Raw genomic sequence first — 21,680 nt, 5'->3', positions numbered from 1 at the left:
CGCCACCATGCCCAGCTAATTTTTTGTATTTTTAGTAGAGACGGGGTTTCACCATGTTGACCAGGATGGTCTCGATCTCTTGACCTCGTGATCCACCCGCCTCGGCCTCCCAAAGTGCTGGGATTACAGGCTTGAGCCACCGCGCCCGGCCTGATGTAATTATTTTTGCAGTTTTACTGGTGAGAAAATTTTGAGTCTGAGACAACAGCACATGTAGCAGAGAGAGAATTTAAAGATTTCTCATGCACCACCTCTACTATCTACTATCGCTATTTGCTCTGCTTTGAAATGGATTATTCAAACCGGTTATTCTCAGCTCGGCCACTGCCAACCCCTCGGTCCAAGCCACTTTGTTTTTGTTTTTAGACAGAGCTTTGCTCTTGTTGCCCAGGCTGGAGTGCAATGGCGCCATCTTGGCTCACTGCAGCCTCCACCCATTGGGTTTAGGCGATACTCCTGAGTAGCTGGGATTACAGACATGTGTCACCACACCCAGCTAACTTTGTATTTTTAGTAGAGATGGGGTTTTGCCATGTTGGTCAGGCTGGTCTCAAACTCCTGACCTCAGGTGATCTGTCTGCCTTGGCCACCCAAAGTGCTGGGATTACAGGCATGAGCCACTGCACCCGGCTGTCACCTTTGTTTCTTGCCTGGACCACCATGATAATTTCTTTGTGGATCATCTTGCTTTCACTCTTATCCCCTACACAGTGATTTCCGATCCTGTCAGTCCCCTATGCTCAGTGCCGCCAATGGGTTTCCATTATACTGAGACCAAATCCAAATCCTTTCATGACATATATGAGGTTCCTATAGTATCTTGCCATTGTCCTTTCTTCTGCTCTCCTCTAGTGGCTCACGGCATGCTAGCAACATGACTCAGCATCCCTTCAGTTCCTTGTGCATGCCAAACATGTTCCTATCTGGGAGACTTGGCATTCCCCTATATCTGTGCATGACTTGGTCCCTTCTGCCACCAAGGCCTCTCAACTGCTTCCATTCCTATGAAGTTACTCTCTATTCTTTTATTTCCCTTTATTTTGTTGTTTTTTTTTCTTGATAGCACTTAATACAACAAGTTATTATAGTGTATATTTACTTATTTACTTATTTCACCAGAATTCAGCAAATTCTTTTTATCCCCCAGTCATATTCTTAACCCCTACAAGAATACTTGGCAAACAGCAGATGCTCAATAAACTTGTTGAACAAATGTGTCTGATTCTAAATCCACAAAAAAATGTTAATGAAAGTTGGAACTCATTTTAAGCAAAATCTCTAAAAAGATTATATATAATAAAATATATAGAAAATAAACATTTTTCAGCAAGTACACGACGCCTTCAGCACATTTATAACAGCATTATTTCTCACTTTACATACCTGACAAAGTGTTTTGATGACTGCTGTCACATTCTGTAAAGCACCTTGAGCTACTTGAGGAAAAATACAATATAAATGCAAACTAATAATAAACCAACTCTACATTTGGTGTAACAAAGGACACGAGGTGTTGGATGATTTAGTGAAAAATAAAGTAGGGAATTTCTAAAGGTAAAGAAATAGATCAAGTCGAAATCATTATTGCCTGATCTGAGCAGCAAGAGGCCTTAGAGAGTAAAGTTATCACAATTTAGACTTAGAGATTAATTTCCTGATGTTTGCAACAAGTCAAAGCTTACTATGCTGAAAACATTCTGTTAGGCTGCCACCATTATAGTATTCTAATCTAACATTTAGTTAAACACTGAAACACAGAAAACCATGATTTTGTTGTCTATAGCATAGCTATCTTTAAATCATTGAACATTTTCCTCCTTATGAAAATATATCTTAATTGTTCATTGTGGCATTGTTTACAATAGCAAAGACCTGGAACCAACCCAAATGTCCATCAGTGATAGACTGGACAAGGAAAATGTGTCACATATACACCATGGACTATTATGCAGCCATAAAAAACGATGAGTTTGTGTCCTTTGTAGGGACATGGATGAATCTGGAAAACATCATTCTCAGCAAACTGATACGAGAACAGAAAATCAAACACCACATGTTCTCACTTATAGGCTGGTGTTGAACAATGAGAACACATAGACACAGGGAGTGGAGCATCACACACTGGGGTCTGATGGGGGGTCTAGGGGAGGGACAATAAAGGGTAGGGAGGTTGGTGAGGGATAACATGGGGAGAAATGCCAGATATAGGTGACTGAGGGCTGGAGGCAGCAAACCACATTGCTATGTATGTACCTATGCAACAATCCTGCATGTTCTGCACATGTGTCCCAGAACCTAAAGTGCAATAAAGTGCTTGTGTATGTATATGTGTGTATATATATATATATATATATATACACCTTAATTTACATTAAAAATGCTATAAACCATGGGCAATAAAACTATATGATTTCGTTGATTAGACCTTCCCAAAACCAAGACTATATAAATAATTTAAAACTTACTTTTTGTAATAATTATAAAAAATATTTGTTATTCATATGTTAAGAAAGTTAGAGTTTAAATTTACATGCTATAATTTCAGAAGCTTGCTGGTTGCATAAAAGAGTATTTTGGAAAAGTCGAATGTGATTTCTACTGCCATTCCAAATCTATGCTTCCCACACTCACAGGTAAAATAATGCATGTTTGCCAAGAGTGGTAAGGGTATTGTTTGCCATAGATGGCAAAGTGAGGGAAGACTGCTGAGCCACTTCAGAGCTGTGCCAGTTTTCAACACAATGTTTTAAAATTAGTCCATTCACATAAACTTTTATTTTATTGATTTTTTAAAATTAAGGAAACACCACAAACTTTTGAGCAAAATTAGAATGATGGTCTAATACTAATCTCTATTATTAAACAGTTCAAATTTTGGCTTTTATGATCAATCTTTAGCAACTTAATGTATCACCTTTAATACTTGACATGTGAGACCAAAACCAAGTTATCAATGTTTTTCTCCTTTTGAGAAAAAGAAAAGTATGGGTAAAAATGATTAAAGCAAAACACAAGAACTGCCATCACTTTGTAAAGGAGCTTAAAGACTCAGCCAGATGGGTAAATATAGAAAGAGTGAAAGATGAAGAAAGAAAGCATATCTCTTAGTTTTTAGATTTATTTTATTGCTAACAATGACACACATAGAAAGTCTTGATTTGTTTCTCATATTAAAAGCTAAACTCAATTTAAAAAAATAGTTACATTGGCATATGTGATTTCAGATTAGGAATAATAATTAAAATTGGATTTGCAAGATTTCTGCTTTCTAGGAATCCTTGGAAAGTTAATAAATTAATGTAAATATTGAGAATAAATTTCAACATATATAAAAGGCCTATTTTTGGTAACACAGAAAATGATCACTCATAGGTTATACTTTATCATGTTTAAATATGAGATGTGGCATTTTATAAATATTCTTTCAATAGCAGTCATTCTTCAGGATACTTTATAGTTTCAAATTTCTCTGGGGGCCAAGGCTACCTTCATTTCACCTTTTTACTAATTCAAATATGAAAAAAAAAAGAAAACAATGTTACTGACTTAATGCCAATAGGAAAAAGAAGTGGAAAGAAATTACACTAATAAAAAGTGGATTTCCCTTTAATCATTTTCTTATGAAGTACTGCAACACAAATTCCTGGTGCAGGAAGAAAGTGATTATAACCCTCAGAATTGCACAGTAAAAAGAAATATATAGACAACATTTTTTTTCTAAGAAATAAAAGCTCATCACCATGCTGTCATGCACACCAAGAAAGTGCTGAAAGTTCCCAAGAGAAGGTGCAGCACCCTTCCATGACATTATCCATTTGTATACGCGTAGTTAGCACCAGCAGGGGGTGTGCATTCAGGGATCTTCCAGAGCAGAAATATAGACATTCTCAGGGAAAACCAGTTCTTCATAAACTTTATAACCTCATTCCAAACTCCAGGTGTCAGTTTACAGCTTTCCAGATTGACATCTTAAATCAAGAATGTGTCACATGTGTACAGTAACTGGCCTAATCTTTTCTGTAAATTGCTGCCTGTGGTTTTCAGAAAACATAGCAAATTTCTGGCAATTGATAATGTGTCTCCCTGTATGGCTGACTTCAGTTCTACATGGTTAACAAATTAGTCTTCAATTATTCATGGAATCACCCAATGTCTAGCCTCTTCTTTCAGTGATTGATTTCAGGGACCAGTAGCCTCCCTGCCTTTTATACTGAACCAAAATTAATATAATGCTCTTGACATGCAACATTAATTGTATGTAGGAAATAATAACTACACCCACTGTCTCAGTATCTCCGTTATTGGTGAGCACAGATCACTACACAATCACTGCTTCTGATGTTCTATGCTGCTTTGAAGCAGGACAGAGTATCTTCCCAAACTAATACTAAAAATGACTTGATGGCCTTAATATTTCAAATACACAGAGGAAGTGTTTTCTTCATTAATTCTATAATTACAGGACAAAAATAAATGGTGAATTATATCTACAAGCTGAAACATCAGATGGCCCATTTAAAAATGATGCCATCAAACCATCGCACATTGTTCTGAAAACAGGGTCAAATCAAGTCCCTAGACAACTCAACCAAATTGAATTTCAGTTGCTAAAATAAGTATGGGGATATAGTGCTTGTTCTGAAAGGACTTCTTTACACCATTTTTATTTCAGCAGCATACTTTCTTAAGGGGATTTTCTAGGAAGGATATTTATCCTTCCTTGAAATACTTTTTGAATCAGTACTGACTCTAAGCTACATAGTGCAGTTGTGCAGTGAAATGGTCTTAGAGTTAAGGAGTACATTTGTCTATTTATGCTCAGGAAAATTAATTCCAGATAACCTCAAAAGGACCTCCAGTAGACTAGCATTGTTTTCCTAACTGTACCCAAACTGTTTCCAGGCCACTGATTGTTATAATTTGTAACTTGATACCTCCCTTGTTTAGAACATGTCCCTACAAGATCAGCTGTCAAGTGTAGTGACCTTAGTCCTGATCCATGTAATCTTTGGATATTCTCTCTTTAATATGTGTTTGCCAAAGGAAAATCTGAGAAAAGAGGGTAAGATGGAAATGGGTGGATCAACGCACATTCGTCATAAGGAATTTTTAAGAGTGGCAACTCAAAGAATTTTTCTCATTGAATGTAGGTCATACCATATTTGTGAAAGTCAGCGTGTTATTTGCAACAATGCTCTTTGCTCTTAATTCTATCTTCCTTAGGAAAGCTGTGATCCCTGGTTTAAAATATCAAAGTTTTTTCTCCTTCCATTATCATAATACTCCTACATTTTATTGTGAATACTCATTTAATAGAAAATTTGTTTCTATTAGAGTTGTTCCTCAGTATCCACGGGGCATTGATTCCAGGACCCTGCAGGCACCAAAATCTGAGGGTGCTCAAGACTCTCATATAAAATAATTATATGCACATGACCTATGCAAATACCATAATTATTTTATATCATATACCTACCCTCCATATACTTTGTAATCTCTAAAATACCTCATATGGTATAAATACTATGTAAATATTACGCTGTATTTTAAATTTTGTGTTTTTTTATTTCTGTATTGTTATTTTTTATTGCTTTTTTTTTTTTTCCAAATGGTTTTGATCTGCAGTTGGTTGAAGGCATGGATGTGGAACCTGTAGATTCAGAGGGCAGACTGTATACCAAATATTTTATGGGGGCAATAACTGGATGTAGCACTAGTTCTTGGTACTTTGAACCAAGCCAATACTAGATAAAATAGACTGCAGAATAATATATAATTAGTTTGGTACTAGTTTCAGTTGCATATTTCAAACCGTCAAGCAATGGCTTGAACACATTTTCTAATGTGAAAGAAATCTGGTCATGGGCAGCTCAGGGCTAGTCTCAAAGTGCCGTAGAGTCATTAGGCTCAGTTTGCTTTCAGCTTTACTATTCTAATGCATGGTTGACATCCCCAAGGTCACCTGAGAACCTCCAGAAAAGAAGGCAGCCCCTGCTGACACCTTGATTTTGAGATGTCATTAAGACCTACATCAGGCTTCTAACCTACAGAAGAAATGCAAGATAAAAGATTTGTATTCTTTAAGCTGCTAACTTTAGGCCTGCTTCTAATTCATTAGCTCTTCATCAGCCTTTCCAGAAGTTCCTCACAATCCTTCTGCATGTATTGCAATGGTCAGAACTTAGATGACCATACCTAGTCCTATAGAGACAAAGAAATAGAGCTTTTTAGCCCTGCCACCTGCGATGAAAGCAGGATTTTACTAGACTTTTTGCCAGAAGAAGGGGAAATAGATTATGGATGATAACCAGAAACTTCTGCCATCATTTGTTTAGTGAAATAATGATTAGCGAATATACTTGAACAGTTAGAAAATTAGAAAAATGATATAATTCTACAGAAAGCTATACTTCCTATTTGTAAATTAATTTAACAAATGGATATTCTTTCTTTTTCTTTGAAGTTTGCTAAATTTCATTTAACTTTTGTCCTTCCCATCCAATTTTAATCCTAGAAATGTATGCTTTTAAATTTCTATACTTTTAGAAAATTAAGAATTAGTAATATATGGGTTCCATAAATAAGTTCTCAGAGACCTTGAGTCAAAGTGGCTTCTACAAGAATAAAGTAGAATTACATGTTAAAAGCTTCTTTTTTTTTTCAGCTTCACTTGTTATTTGATTGTGAGATATTCCATCTGGTTTCTGTAGCAGGATCAAAGTTCCCAGAGAAAAGCTAACCTTTAAGGGAGCATAGACAGCTGGATGCTTCAATGTACTGATTTTAACATGCAAGCAATTACTACACACACAGCTGTGTACTGCATTTTCCTATACTACTCTTATTCCTGAATCAGAAAGCAGGCAAACGTGAATCAATCCTGAGGGCTTTCAAAGGGCAAAGGCAATTCTAGCTCATTCTTATTATTAGATACTCGGATGCTTCCTCTTTTTTAATTCTGTCACCTCATTGCCTCCATTCAGTGGCCTCTACTGGGACCAGTCACTTCTGCCTCATTTCTGGATAATCTTCACTCTAGTAACTTTTTCACTATTTTCTTCTCTGTCAGTCCTCCGATGGGGCATGGAAGACTAGAATCTCTCCTGTTTCCTGACTCTCTTCCTGGGGCAGTTCTGTGCTGCAGGAGACATTCCAGGCAGCCCTGCTAGGGGGCAGACACTGGCTTGTTAGGAGGTTCATACCAAAGGGCATATTGTTACAACAGTTTCTGTAGAAACTGTCATTCTGTCATCCTGCAGCGAAAACAAAACCTGTCTCTCTTTCCACCTCTCTCAGCTTTGACACTAATCTGGCCAATTATTTTTCACGTATTTCTTCATATATTTGATTTAATTTTCTCACAATTCTTCCTACTTGCATTTTTAAACCTATCCTTTCTGAGCCAGTGATCCAGACTCTTGTGCTAAGGTAGCTCGTACAATATTGGACTTACAGGGCCTGCCATAACCAGAAGAACCACAAATCAGATGCACAGATACTTCTAGGGCCATCTGTGTGCAAGACACTAATTAAGTTCAATCTGAAGCCTCAGCCTATAATTCCTCATGCCATTATAGCATGTTGGTTCAGAGAGAAACTATCTCTGTAAAAAAATAACTTTTTGAAATGATTAATATTATCTGTGATTTTCCCCTTCAACTGTCTGCGTGGAAAAACTTTATCCAACACATTTAAATGACTTGCGTTTTGCCTCTGTAACATGCTTGGAAGTAGTACTGAGTAATTGTTATCTTAGGATCCTCTGCTCCTACAGGGCACTTCAGCTTACTGTTCATCAATCATAATCTTGCCATGTGGTGGTTTTATTGTATAAGGCTAACCAGTAGTACATACTGCTACCCTGGTTTTAAAAAGAAAATAAATGCAACAGAACATGTTTATCAGGGTTTCTTTCACAATTTGTGAGCTGTTGCAAATGTCACCAAACTGTGCAAATTCTTCATCATCAAGATCGTACTCTTAGTTGACATATCACAACACTAAGATTTTGCATTCAGAACAAATTAACATCCCAAGAAAATCCAAAATCTTAATGGGGCATACAAGAATAATGGTTCTACACATTGTTCTTCTACAATGATCTTATTTTCAATTGACTGCATTAAAAATTCTACAGTGGTAGCTTTAAATTGTCTTTAAAAACACAGAAAAGCATTTGAATATAAGCTATGAAAGTGTGATTTCTTCACAGGACCAAAATTCTCTTGCTAATAACGCTTACATGAAAATTTAGCTCAGCAGTTGGAATCTACTCAGAATGGCAAATGTTATATAATCAGTATCTTAACAGATTTTCATATATTAGAATAATTATAGACTCATTAAAAATAAATATTGACTTATCGAAGTTAGTGGAAAAATGTGCCATGTTTGGAGATTGCAGAGGCCACTAGCAGTAACTGGAACAGACCAATGTCAATATGACATCAGGATCCCTCACACCCTCCAACATCAGCTTAAGGCTGGCTAAGAGTAGAGTTGGGACCAGGGAGAGAGAGTTATGTCAAGGCCTAAAACAATGTCAACTTCGGTAAGGGGAAAAGAATAGATCTGAATCAGACATGAAATGGACTTTTTATGATCAATGTTTTCATAGAATCTGTATACAATATATTATGAAATGGGAAGAGGATTTGGGACAAAAGACTGGGGAAGCAGTTTATTCAAAGAAATAGAACCATTTCATGATTATTATTCCATGAGTTGAGACAATAAACTAGATACACAGGTAAAATGTTTACCTTTACATATTGATCTCAGGCGTATTTTCATTAGAAGAAGAAAAGATAAAATACAAAGAGCAAAGACAACATATTTCTGGGTAGTGTTTCAATTATATTTGCATAGGCTTTGTTCAATAAGTGATTCTAATCATATAATAAGAAATACAGCTACTGTTGATAAAATAATATATTCACATGCTCCTTGGTAAAAATGATTTGAACCCCCACAGAAAGGCATAATATTACAATACAAATTTCTGATTAAAAACTCCGAGTACTACCCAGGTTGCAGTAATTACTTAGTAGTTTAGATTGTGGTTTATATATGTCATTGGCCTATAATGTAGCTTCAAATTTGCTTTTTAGGAGAAAGATTTTCAAAGTATTTGTATTTGATGAAATTTATGAAAAATATAAGACAGTTTAACCTTGCTTGTAATTTTCTTTATTATAGAAAAGCTACAGGAGGAATCAAATTATTTCACTATACAAAAGACACAGGACTGTATTTTTGGAAGTCATGTTTACTTAGACTCATGCAAAAGGAAAAGAAGTAGCTTAAATTTTTAGAATAGGAAACTCATTCCTATATTTACATTGTCTTGCTATTTTTTTTAAAAGAATATAATTGCTTAGTTTTGGAAAAAGATTTTGCAGGAACCAAACATAAAAATAAACATTTGCAGGCCTTTGGTTCTCATTTAGATTTAGTACCTGGCAGACTGCATACCAGCAGATTGTGCTGATCCATCTTTTATAGATCCTTAATAACTGGGCAGATACTCTTAGCCACTACCACCACCATCAATGTTACAGATGAAAGTATTCCTTTAGGTCAGCAGGATACATGCCTACTAATATATTCATTCAGAACTGGAAATATTTTGATATTCTAGTGAAATGAGTATGTATCTTTCCCGAAGTGTCCATTGATACAGATAGATATCCCATTTACTTCAAGATATAGTGTAGTGCACAGGATATCATTCTTGTAGTTCTAGAAGTAGGCATAGTTTGGCTGTGATTCTAGGATGCTATTTCTGTATAATTTGCCAGATAACATTATTTCTGAATATAGATATTCTGTACCTTACCTTCATTCCTCTTTAAACATCACATTTTAAGATTCCTTTTGAAAAATGTCCAGGTAGGAAGATAACAAAAGGAAAAGATAAATATTACTTAGAAACTCATTACTAGATTCAGTAGGTTGTATTTGTTTAAACAAAAAAAGAAAGACACCATATATCCTTGATTTAATTTCAAACTACCACCGGAAAAAGAACTCTATGAGATGCAAAAATATTTGAATGTTTATAAAAGACAATGTAAGCATGTTAGATATAGTGAACCCCAAGTTTAGCTTCAAAGAATCAGTATGTCAGCGTGTTCAGCTCTCTTAAATTCTCCATTTTAAAGTTTAACTTCCTTGTAGTTTCAGTGAACAACCTTTTCCACCAGTTACAATAAGTAGTTGACATCTGTTCCCCTGGTCTTCTGCTTCATCCTGACTCATTCCAGTCACCTGCTTTGACCCTTGATTACCTGCTCTGACCTGCTTGTAACAGTTCTTCCCACCCACTCCGCCACTTCGGCTTATACCCCCTGCTCCCTTTAAAATAGCCAGTCAGAATTAGATTAAACTGTGCAGTTAACCCTAGCCAAAAGGGGAATGACACAGCAGTAAAGGTGACCTCGATCAGGAATAAGTACCCACTCCCCTCCCTTGTCCAGGTGTGCACTCACCTGTGCTAGCCATTGTTCCATCTGTGAGCTGCACCATTCTATAGAAGTAAATTGCCTCGCTGTGGAAATTTATGTTTGAGTGCTACTTCTTTTGTGGCACCAAAAATTTTAATATAGATATTCTGTACCCTAACATCATTGCTCTTTAAACATCACATTTTAAGATTCCTTTTGAAAAATGTCCAGGTAGGATGATACCAAAAAAAGAAAAAGATAATTGTGACTTTAAAATTCATTACTAGATTCAGTAGGTTGTATTTGTTTAAATAAAAAAGGAAAGACAACATATATCCTTGATTTAATTTCAAACTACCACCAGAAAAAGAACTCTATGAGATGCAAAATATTTGAATATTTATAAAGATTGATTTTGTACCTGCCTACAGATTTCAAAAATGTCAGTATTTTACAGGCTATAGTTTTCTTCATAACATAATNTAGGTTGTATTTGTTTAAACAAAAAAAGAAAGACACCATATATCCTTGATTTAATTTCAAACTACCACCGGAAAAAGAACTCTATGAGATGCAAAGACAGTGGATAGATTGTAAATAGCTGAGGGAACCTGAGAGTTCTGTTTCCTCTGCAATTGTTCATATACTGAACTCTGAATTGACTGTTGAAAATTTTCCTACTGGAAATAACCTGTCCAAAAGCTAAAGTTGATAGAAGAATCCAACCTTGAAGGAAAATGAATCTTGATCAAGAAAAAGAATTTTCCCAATAAGTGCAAAGGAACAGTTCAGGTAAGGTAATAAGAATGAGCCTTGAAAAGGAAGAACTATTTCACTGATGCTGCTTGGCTACTCAGGTGAACTATTCAACTGAAGATTTAAAAAGAAGACCCTCATGAATGATGGTGTCAGTTTAAGTCAAAAGACGACAATAAGGTGCTATTATTGCCTTCTGGGAAAATGGCTTAAATTTCTCCAAGAATCAAATTGCCTGCAAGTTAGCAAAAGCATAGCTGCTAAAACATGACATAGAGAATCAAATGAAGGTGAGTTTTCCTTCTGTGTAGGAAGCAACTTGCTATAATGGGAAATGAAGCAGGCTTGGGAAGGAAGCTTTAAGACATGGCATCTCAGTTTACTGCTGTGTGCCTTGAGCAAGTTAGCCTCTCCTAGCTGAGGTTCTTCATTTATAAAATAAAGATACTAATGTCTACCTCTGAGGTTAGCATAAAATGGAAAAAAAAAATGATGGAAAACCCCTGTGCCATATAGGAAATCAGGAAGAGTTAGTCCATTTCCCTCCCCTGTCCCCTGCCTATAAGTTTTCGGAAGGCCCCTGATCAAAGCTCATGAACGAGATAAAATGAATCTTTGTAGAATGTCTTTGCATTCATTTTTATGTCAAAGTTATGCTCATACACAGCTGTACAGATTCAGGATTCTATGAAAATGTAACATATTGAAAATTCTCTAAGATTACTAACATGTAAGTACCACATCTTTTAAGAAAAGCCAATTAGGAGAAATATTAACCTAAATTTTCTACATAAAATATAGCTAGAAATTTTCAAATAATTTTAAATGTAAAATAATAAACAGATACCATTAAGACAGGCTGGACTATTTTATTTGGAATAAAAGTATTACAACTTGGGTTTTCAACATAACTTATTTTTCAGTATCTTAAAGTATAGCAAATAAGATGGGTTTTCATATTTAATTCCAAATGTATTCCTAGGGAGGAAAAAATTATTTCAAGTCTTGTAACTTCCAAACAAGCAGTAATAACTTATTAATTGTGCCCTTGGTGATCTTAAAATATGGCATGAAAAGCAGCCTTGGAGACTTCCAAAGATGCTTAAAATACTCCTCCGGGAAGCAGTAGGGACACCAGGAGAATCTGGCTGCAGATGTATATCAAAAAGCTATTTACATGTTGAAGGAAATGATTTAATTAATACTGTTACAGCTGTGAAGTTAATATGCAGCTCCGAGGTTCTATCACAAGGGACTCTTTCATATTTTTAAACAAGTCACTAAGTCCTACAATTTTTCCCTTTTACAGTTCTTGCATAGTAATAAATATGTCCCAAAGGTTTTCAGGATGAGAATCGTGATGTCTGTTAATTTCTCCGATAATAATAAAGATGATGATGTTGATAGCAATAATAAGAGCTACCATTTACTGAAACCTCACAATATGCCAAGATCATTTCTAAGCCCGATATAGGTGTTATTTAATCCTTTCAACAATTACTGCTGTGGCTTTCCTCATTTTGTAGAATAGGAAATTGAGGCTTCAGAAGATTATACAAGTATAGACAGATACTTTTAGTTACCTACCCACAACCATTCCACACCCACCATACATATACACTTTCCTTTAAAACAATGCATCCATTACCTTCAAGAGCTGGAAGGCAGGGGGAGAACCAGAACACTCAAGCCCACAGTCATAAATGCCTGTTGCAGGGCAGGCTGGCAGATGAGACAAAAGCAAAGGGAATAGCTAGACGCTGTGATCAAGAATCCCATAATAGGCAAGGGGCGTGATTGTTTATGCACATGAGAATATACACTACTAGCTGATAAGAAGGGTTAAGGCATGGTCTGTGGTGGCCATGGTTATCTCTCTTTTCTTGAGACTACCCTATTTCCTTTTGTATTAAAATTAGCTTTCTCCCAGTTGATGGAATCAGTGAGATCCCTAATCTTGAACCTTGTCTTCCCCTGGCAAAGAGACAGATGTTGATCCAGCTGGGATCATTATACCCTCCTTCTAACACACCCTAGTAATTTAAATCGTGAGCAGGTGGACAACAGCTGGATCCTGTTTACATCTCAGCTGTGCCTTTCTGACAAGACTGTCAGTCCTCTGCACCTCCAGTGTCTACCTAAGCTCCTGGCTGTCTCAAACCCAATCCTTCTGCCTCCTGCTTCTGTTGTCCCTCCTACACAGTATCCCTTCTAAAAGAATTAGCTAGAAATATGGAGAGAGGAGGCAGTTAGAGGTTGGCTAGGTAGCTAAAGAGGGAGGGTCTCAGGAGAGAGATGAGCCTGCAGGAATGCATCTGCACTGCCCCTGTGGTGTAGGCTGCAGGGGGAAATGTGGTTAAGAGCTTCCTCTTATACCAAGATGTCTGCTCAGAAGGGACTGTCCCAATTTAGGTGAAGGCAAAATAAATCAACTAAATGTCCTTAACTTGACCCAGAGTAAATTGCAATATTATTAACATTGTGGTTTTGCCCCCACTCGCTCTCTGCAGGTTTCGCTTAGGCACTCATGAGTAATAACTAAGATGGAATCACTCTGGCCAGCCCTAAGCATGCACAGATGCAACATCCACAGGGGGAATCTTTACCCTTCCCGTTAAGGCAGAACACACATAAGTCTTCCTTGTTTCTGGCACGTAAAAGACCCCAAACTCAGCCCCATTTCTGGCAATCCACTCTCGGAGCCCCTCTTGCTGTGGAGAGCTTTTCTGTTGCTTAATAAACCCCACTCTGCCTCCAGTGCCCGCGTGCCTTACACTGCTTGGTCATGGATCAAGAACTCGAACCTCGCTAAACTAAGGAATAAGGAAACTGCGACAATAATTTCTGTCAAGTGACACCCAAAAATCTTAACACAATCTGTGATGACTAGTTTATAAGAAGTCTGATTTTTGAACTTTTAGTTTACGTCATCTATGATTGATTCTGTTACTCAAGACTTTCCTCCTGAATTCTCTAACATAAATTTTTCTCAGTCTTTCCTAAATTAATTAAAAGTTAAATATAATGAATAAAAAGAAAACTAAAATGAGGTATGTAATATACATTATATATATTTCAAGAGATTTATTCTAAAATCATCTGAAAAAAACAATGTATGAGGTTTAATCATAGAGTTGGGAAGACTGGATTGCAGAGAGATCATTCCTATTATAAGGTATATACAAACTAATATAATTAAAGTAATATGTGCCAAAACTGATGGACGATATTCTAGAAATAGATCTTATAGAAATTTATTATATCATAAAAAATCAAAACAAATCAGTGAAAAGCCTACTAAGTATATATTGTTTTTGCCATTGGTCAGATGTCGGTAAAATATCTATTAAGATTTTCACCTTGAACAATAAAGCAAAATTATGCTCCAAAGAGACTAAAGGCTAAAAACATCATTACTAAAGCACAAAATAAAAAAAGACAAAACCTATTAACAAAAAGTGAAAATAAAAGCTGATTATTGAGCACATTAGGAGATATTTAACTCTGAAGAAATTTAAAAAAATTCTACTTTAAACAAAGAAATAAGATTTTTTTTTCACCATGAAAATAGCCCCAAAAACCCCAAAATGATGAAACAGGTAAACTTGTGCTAATAACACCCTAGATACTCAAATTTTGCAAATAATGGTATACTTTTTCGGGAGGAAATTTAGCAAAGTGTATGAGGGGCCTTTAACATCTCTGCTAAAAAAACAGCAGAAGAAAATTATTGATGTTTGATGTAATACTACACAAACATTAAAAATATTAGCCAAGACTTCAGTAACAACATGAAAATGTTATTCATTAAGCTTAAAACTCATCGTTTTTGATGGCTGCATAATATTGCATGGTGTATATGTGCCACATTTTCCCTGTCCAGTCTATCATTGATGGGCATTTGGGTTGGTTCCAGGTCTTTGCTATTGTAAACTGTGCTGCAATGAACATTCGTGTGCATGTCCCCTTATAGTAGAACGATTTATAATCCTTTGGATATATACCCAGTAATGGGATTGCTGAGTCAAATGGAATTTCTATTTCTAGGTCCTTAAGGAATCACCACACTGTCTTCCACAATGGTTGAACTAATTTACACTCCCACCAACAGTGTAAAAGTGTTCCTATTTCTCCACATCCTCTCCAGCATCTGTTGTCTCCAGATTTTTTAATAATTGCCATTCTAACTGGCATGAGATGGTATCTCAATGTAGTTTTGATTTGCATTTCTCTAATGACCAGTGATGATGAGCATTTTTTCATATGTTTGTTGGTCTCATTTATGTCTTCTTTTGTAAAGTGTCTGTTCATATCCTTCGCCCACTTTTGAATGGGCTTGTTTGTTTTTTTCTTGTAAATCTGTTTTAGTTGTTTGTAGATTCTGGATATCAGCCCTTTGTCAGATGGGTAGACTGCAAAAATTTTTTCCCATTCTGTTGGTTGATGATTCACTCTAATGACTGTTTCTTTTGCTGTGCAGAAGCTGTGGAGTTTGATTAGGTCCCATTTGTCTATTTTGGCTTTTGTTGCCAATGCTTTTGGTGTTTTAGTCATGAAGTTCTTGCCTATGCCTATGTCCTGAATAGTTTTGCCTAGATTTTCTTCTAAGGTTTTTATGGTGTTAGGTCCTATGTTTAAGTCTTTAATCCATCTGGTAATTCCACAATTTTTAAACAGAAAACTCTGTTTTCTTAACCAATTGCATACCAATTGTTTCTGTTTTGATTTTCTTTTTTTGTAGAAAGATTTTTAATTATAAATTCATGGCTGTCAATATTGATTTTTAATTTTTTTCTATTAATTTTTAAGTTTCTGTTGAATCTGTAGTTATGTCACTTCTTTCTTTAATGAATTGATCATTTGTAATGTTTCTTCTTTTTTGGATCAACCTTACTATGTGCTTATTGGTTTATTAATCTTTACAAAGAACCAACAATAGGATGTTAGTCAAATTGCTCTTCTTAGGATGGAAGTGTATATCATTGATGTTTAACTTTTTTTCTAATATCAATTTAAAGCTACATTTCTTCCTCTAAATACTGCTAGAAATTCATCCACAAATAAGAGTTAACTTTGAACTATTTTTCAATTTTCTTCTAAATTTCTCATTTGTGATTTATTAACATTTATAAATTTTTCTTATATTTGTGGTGGGAAAATATTATCTTTATTATTTCAGTCATTCAGCATTTATTGAGACTTGCTTATGGCCCAGAATACCATCTTAGTCATTGTTCAGCACACTAATAGAAAATTTATCTTGTAATTTTAAGTGTTATATCCTCTATATGACAGACAAATTGTTTGATAGTGTTAAAATATTTTATTTGTATTGAATTGTGCCTACTTTTTCTCTCAATAAGCAAGAATGGAGTATTAAACTCTCCCCCATGTTAATGGATTTGCCAATTTCCCCCTTTAATATTTCCAATTTTTGCCTCATATATTCTAAAATTCAGTTATTTGATGTAGTTTTGAATTGTTGTGTCTATTTAATACATTGACCCTGTTATCATTATAAACATCTGTTTATCTCTATTCATACTCTTTATTTGAAGTCTACTTTTTTTCTGACATCAGTATGACCACAGAGGTTTTCTTCTGATTACTGTTTGCATGGCATATATTTTCCATCTTTTTAATTTCCGTACATATATGTGTTTATATTTAATATGTATTTCATATAAATAACATAAAGTATTGTCTTCTTAAAAAATCCATTGTTCTAATCTCTGTCTTTAACTGGAGTGTTTAGTCTGTTTATATTTCATATAATTATTGACATCATTGTATTTTAATCTACCATATTGTTATTTGTTTCTTATTTGTACCATCTTCTTCGGTTTCTTACTGTTTATATTATTTTTATTTAGCTAGTTAGTCATACTGGTTATTCTATGGGAGTGGTTCTCAAGCTTCTTGGCCTCAGCACCTGTCTATACTCTTAAATGTTAATGAGGATCCTAAACAGCTTTTGCTTATGTGGATTACAGCTATCAGTATTTATCTTACTAGGAATTAAAATGATCTTTTTAAAACACAAGAATACACAGCAATGTTAGCCTACCAAGTATTGTAAGAATCTCCGTTTCCAGGCACTCCAGCCCATAAGATTGCTCACTACCTTTCACGTGAGACAGGATGACTGTCACTCAAGGAATGCAAACTGTTAGCAAAAGAACAACATAGCATACAAATGTACTATTTATAGGCCGTATCTGTCATTGGAATAACATCCAAATCCACAGAGATGTCGTGGAAGTTACTCTGGATCCTATTTTTAAAGAAAGATTCGCTATACCAGAATGTATATTTTGGACCAAGTTGAAAGTATAGGGAGGTTTCTATTAATCTATCTGAATGAATAATTCCAAGAAATACATTCATGAACTAGCAGGAGAGAGAATCTAGAAAGTTAGTATATAAGCCAACTCATACAGACAAGGAGTTTCTTACACAATCGAACCAGTCTGGAAAAGTGGCTAGGTATTTGTGTTTGTCAAGGGTCCTTAACTCCACTTTATTTTCCAAAATAGATTTCCTACAGATTGGAATTGAGGCTAAACTGTGGCTAACCAGGGAGATGTTACCGGTCTTTGAGGCAGTAAATAGGAGACAAACAGAAAATCTTTAGGATGTTCCTTTTGGGGTCATCTATCTTTTTAATGACATAGACTACTTGATTGACTGCTTAATGGCATTTAAATAGGTAATAAAATAAATAACCAGGATGACTACGTCCATGTTTTCAACCTTGCACCCAAAGAAATGAGATACAACTTTTAGACATGCACATGGACATTCAAAAAGCAGTTACAACAAGCAATTCACAAAAATTATCTTGAGCAGCAGTGGGAAATCAGAGTTATATGAAAAATATGACTGCTGATATTTACTTATTTGTTTTATCACTTCACAGATTTGTTTTAAAGGTCACCTGAGTTACCACATATCATGTGTATAATAAACATTAACTACTATTATTATGGGAAAAGCTGGTCTTACCAGTTTTCACCAAGACTCCATGGAGCCAAATGATTTGCTGCAGAGTTCACAGTTAATAAGTGCTAAAGACAAGATTTGAGCTAAAGACTTATGATTCAAAATTCAGCCTTCTTTCCAAACACTATGATGCCAATTACATAGGACAAATTTATTTGGTCTAATTTATCCCAAATTAGTTTATATAGAAGAAAAGATAATAATTTCTACCCAGTGAAATAAAAAATTTAATTAAAATGACCATTCAAATCACAAGATACAAAATGCAATGGGTTGAAAATGTGCTTAGCATATTATTTGTAATTATTTTATTTATAAGACTTGCATCTGAAAATTATTTACTTTATAATCTGCATTTATATAATGTAACTGGGCATTAATTTAAGTATTTTTTTCTGTCTTAGAAATTAGTGGTGAACTACAGTCGATAGCACAATTATTTAAGTTACATGTTAGTCCAAATGTATGGAACTCAGTTTTGGAAATATTACTTCTGGTTCCTGAATACATTTGCCAATGTGAGCAAATGGTGACAAGTTCTAATTACAGTTATTATAGTGGAGAAAAAAAGAGTAATCACCTCTGGAGGCTCTGGAAAAAATCCTTCAGGGATTTTTGCTGCTTGGTTGAATCAAACATGTTTTGTTACCACATGAACTTCAATGGAACCTGATTCTGAAAGTATCCTTGCTGCTCAAGACACATTTTCTAAAATCTAAACCACAAGTAAATTACTTAGAAAATTTGAGACTGATATAAAACAGTAGAATAAGTTAGCATAAATATATTTGATAATGGGAAGTTTTAAAGGATGACAGCTTTCTTATACTTTTTGGAATTATACTGTTAGGTTTCCTCTCTAGAGTGAAAATTATGCTAGTTCACACAAAACCTGTTTAAGAAACACAACTAGAAACAAGTTGTTCTTACACTTGGGTGGTGAGACAGTTCTGTAGGAGGCATAATAAAATCATGTGCTTTGCTGACAGTTCTAGACAGGCAGAAATAACGTGTGCGTCGTTACTCCATTAAGACAACTGTCTTCTGTGTGGTTAAAATTTCAAAATAGGAATCACCACACTGATGCATTTTCTTCTTAGTAAATGTGGGCTCTACTTACCTATATAAGGATTTCATTCTTTGGCATTTTTTTTCCAGAATTAATATTCCAGCAAAGATAGAAACTTGCCATTCGTGTTTGTTATGTTAACATCTTCATTATTCCCTTTTTCTACTTTAAACACAAGCATGTTCAAAACCATTTTCTACTTAACATTTAGGCCTGCAGTCACCATGACATTATGTCTTTTTAAAATGGACAAGAGGATACACTGGAAGTTGAGTCCCACTTCAGTATAACAAACTAAACCAGAAGGCAGTTGTTTTGAAGTTCCATTATATTAACATAATCCCAAGATGATTCTTTCCTAAAGGGTGCCTAAAGTCTTTTTTGAATAGTATTTCATTATTCTATACCCACACACATGTAAAATATACATATATGTGGATGTAATCACAATACTTAGATGTGTACTCATTTTAAAGCGTATTTTAAAAGCATGATAAACTCACCTTAGAAAGTCCACCGACTTCCAAATAAAAGCAGATAATGAACACATTCCAGGTGACCCAGAGGGCAGTCCACACTGTATACTAGATAGAAAGGTGGGAGGGAGAAAGAGAAGAAAAATGTGGAGATGAAAGGCATGTATATCAAATAAATCAATAATAAAAATGTCAATAGGTCTATCTTCTCGGAAGAAACAGACAGAAAGCACTCAAAAAAGAATGCTCTCTATGTGGTCCCCTAAGCTCTCCAGAAATTAAAAATCCGATAGTTCCTACTGTTTTCAGTAGATACCAATAAAGCTAGATTTACTTTTAAAGTGCTTTGCTGGCTTGCAGGTACAAGTTAAACTCAAGTGTTCATTTGATTTCTGTTTTCTGAGTATTATCTTTTCTGAGGAACACAATTAGGCAAATCATCCTGTAAGCTCTCTATCATCTTTAAGTTATAATATAAAACCATCACATTTTAAGAAATGTTTATTGAAACCTAGCACTGAAAGAAGACCATGTTTGAAAATAAATGCATGGAGTACAAAATTAACAAACTTTCATCGGTTGGACTATTTTATTAAGAGTAGAAGGTATGCCTCTAGTATGACCATATAATAATAAAAATATAATCTTATAAAATAGTTTTAAAGCAGAGAAATTAATAAATAGGATTAAGAATTAGGAAACAACAGATTTCCATATCTTCCAATCATATCCATTCAACAAATTTTAAACCTACGTGTCTTCCTGATTAATTGATTTTATCAAGGTATTATGTATTAGGAAACACCTTCTCCCAGAGCATTAGTCAGTCTCAATTAAGGTAGTCCTAGATTGAGAGACTCATTGATAGAGAATCAATGATTGGACTAGGGCTCCCCTCATCCAGTCACTTTCTTATGCAGACAAGAAATTGAGGCCCAGAAAACTGACATACAGAACAGCTAGGATGACTGAGGATGGTACTTACTGTAGAACACAAATAACATATAAAATACATTATTTTCCCTATTCATTTTATTTTATCACAAAAACGCATGAATTCTTAATGTCTTAGGTAGATATTAATTGAATTATTGCTATCAATGATTACAATCATTGTACACTATTTTTAAATTGAAATATTGAAATCATTTCCTTAGCTTATTCTATGCTGTCAAATAATCAAATTATAAATTTTAGACACTGTATAATATAGCCATATTACTAGTACAAACTTTATCAGAAGCTTTTAACTACTTATGAAATTTAATTTATATTATATATTCTGTCATTTATGAATATTTAAGGGCTTTCAAAATAATCTCATGTAGTAGGGTAGTCCTATAATTGGTTACATTTAATGTTCCATAATATAACTGTTTTTCTGACAGAAGATTTGCTTGCTATTTATTTATTTAGAGATGGAGTTTTGCTCTTGTTGCCCAGGCTGGAGGGCAATGGTGTGATCTTGGCTCACGGCGACCTCCACCTCCCATGTTCAAGCCATTCTCCTGCCTCAGCCTCCTCAGTAGCTGGGATTATAAGCATACACCACCACGCCCAGCTAATTTTGTATTTTTAGAAGAGACAGAGTTTATCCATGTTGGTAAGTCTGGTCTCAAACTCCCGACCTCAGGTGATCCACCTGCCTCGGCCTTCCAAAGTGCTGGGATTATGCGTGTGAGCCACTGCGCCAGACCTGCTTTTATTTTTAAGAATAATACAATTATAATTATGAGTTAAACCTCGAAATCACTGGAAATTTAGTTGGAAAATGTTAAAAAGTTAACATAAGTAAAAATATATAGTGAGATATTTGGTATATGCAGATATTGCTGATGTTGCAATATATGCTGTTCATAAAGTCTCCTAGTATGAGTGGACTTGGTAAATTTGAACTTTCAATAAGTTTTAAAGCTCTTCCTAACAAGATGG

At 35.0% G+C, this 21,680-nt stretch overlaps 1 protein-coding gene across 2 annotated transcripts in view; it reads right to left on the bottom strand.

Annotated features, from left to right (window-relative positions):
- The window catches only part of NKAIN3 (sodium/potassium transporting ATPase interacting 3), a 652,954-nt gene that overhangs the window by 318,561 nt on the left and 312,713 nt on the right, over positions 1–21,680 (bottom strand). For both annotated transcript variants that reach the window (XM_017507350.2, XM_017507352.2), the window contains exon 3: positions 19,776–19,856. In XM_017507350.2, the coding sequence (XP_017362839.1) occupies positions 19,776–19,856 (81 nt within the window). The remainder of the gene's footprint in view (positions 1–19,775; positions 19,857–21,680) is intronic.

Source organism: Cebus imitator, unplaced genomic scaffold (genome assembly GCF_001604975.1).
Source record: "Cebus imitator isolate Cc_AM_T3 unplaced genomic scaffold, Cebus_imitator-1.0 Scaffold373, whole genome shotgun sequence".
Taxonomy (NCBI): Eukaryota; Metazoa; Chordata; class Mammalia; order Primates; family Cebidae; genus Cebus; species Cebus imitator.
Note: the sequence above shows the minus strand (reverse complement) of the source record. Positions and strands in the feature narration are given on the sequence as shown.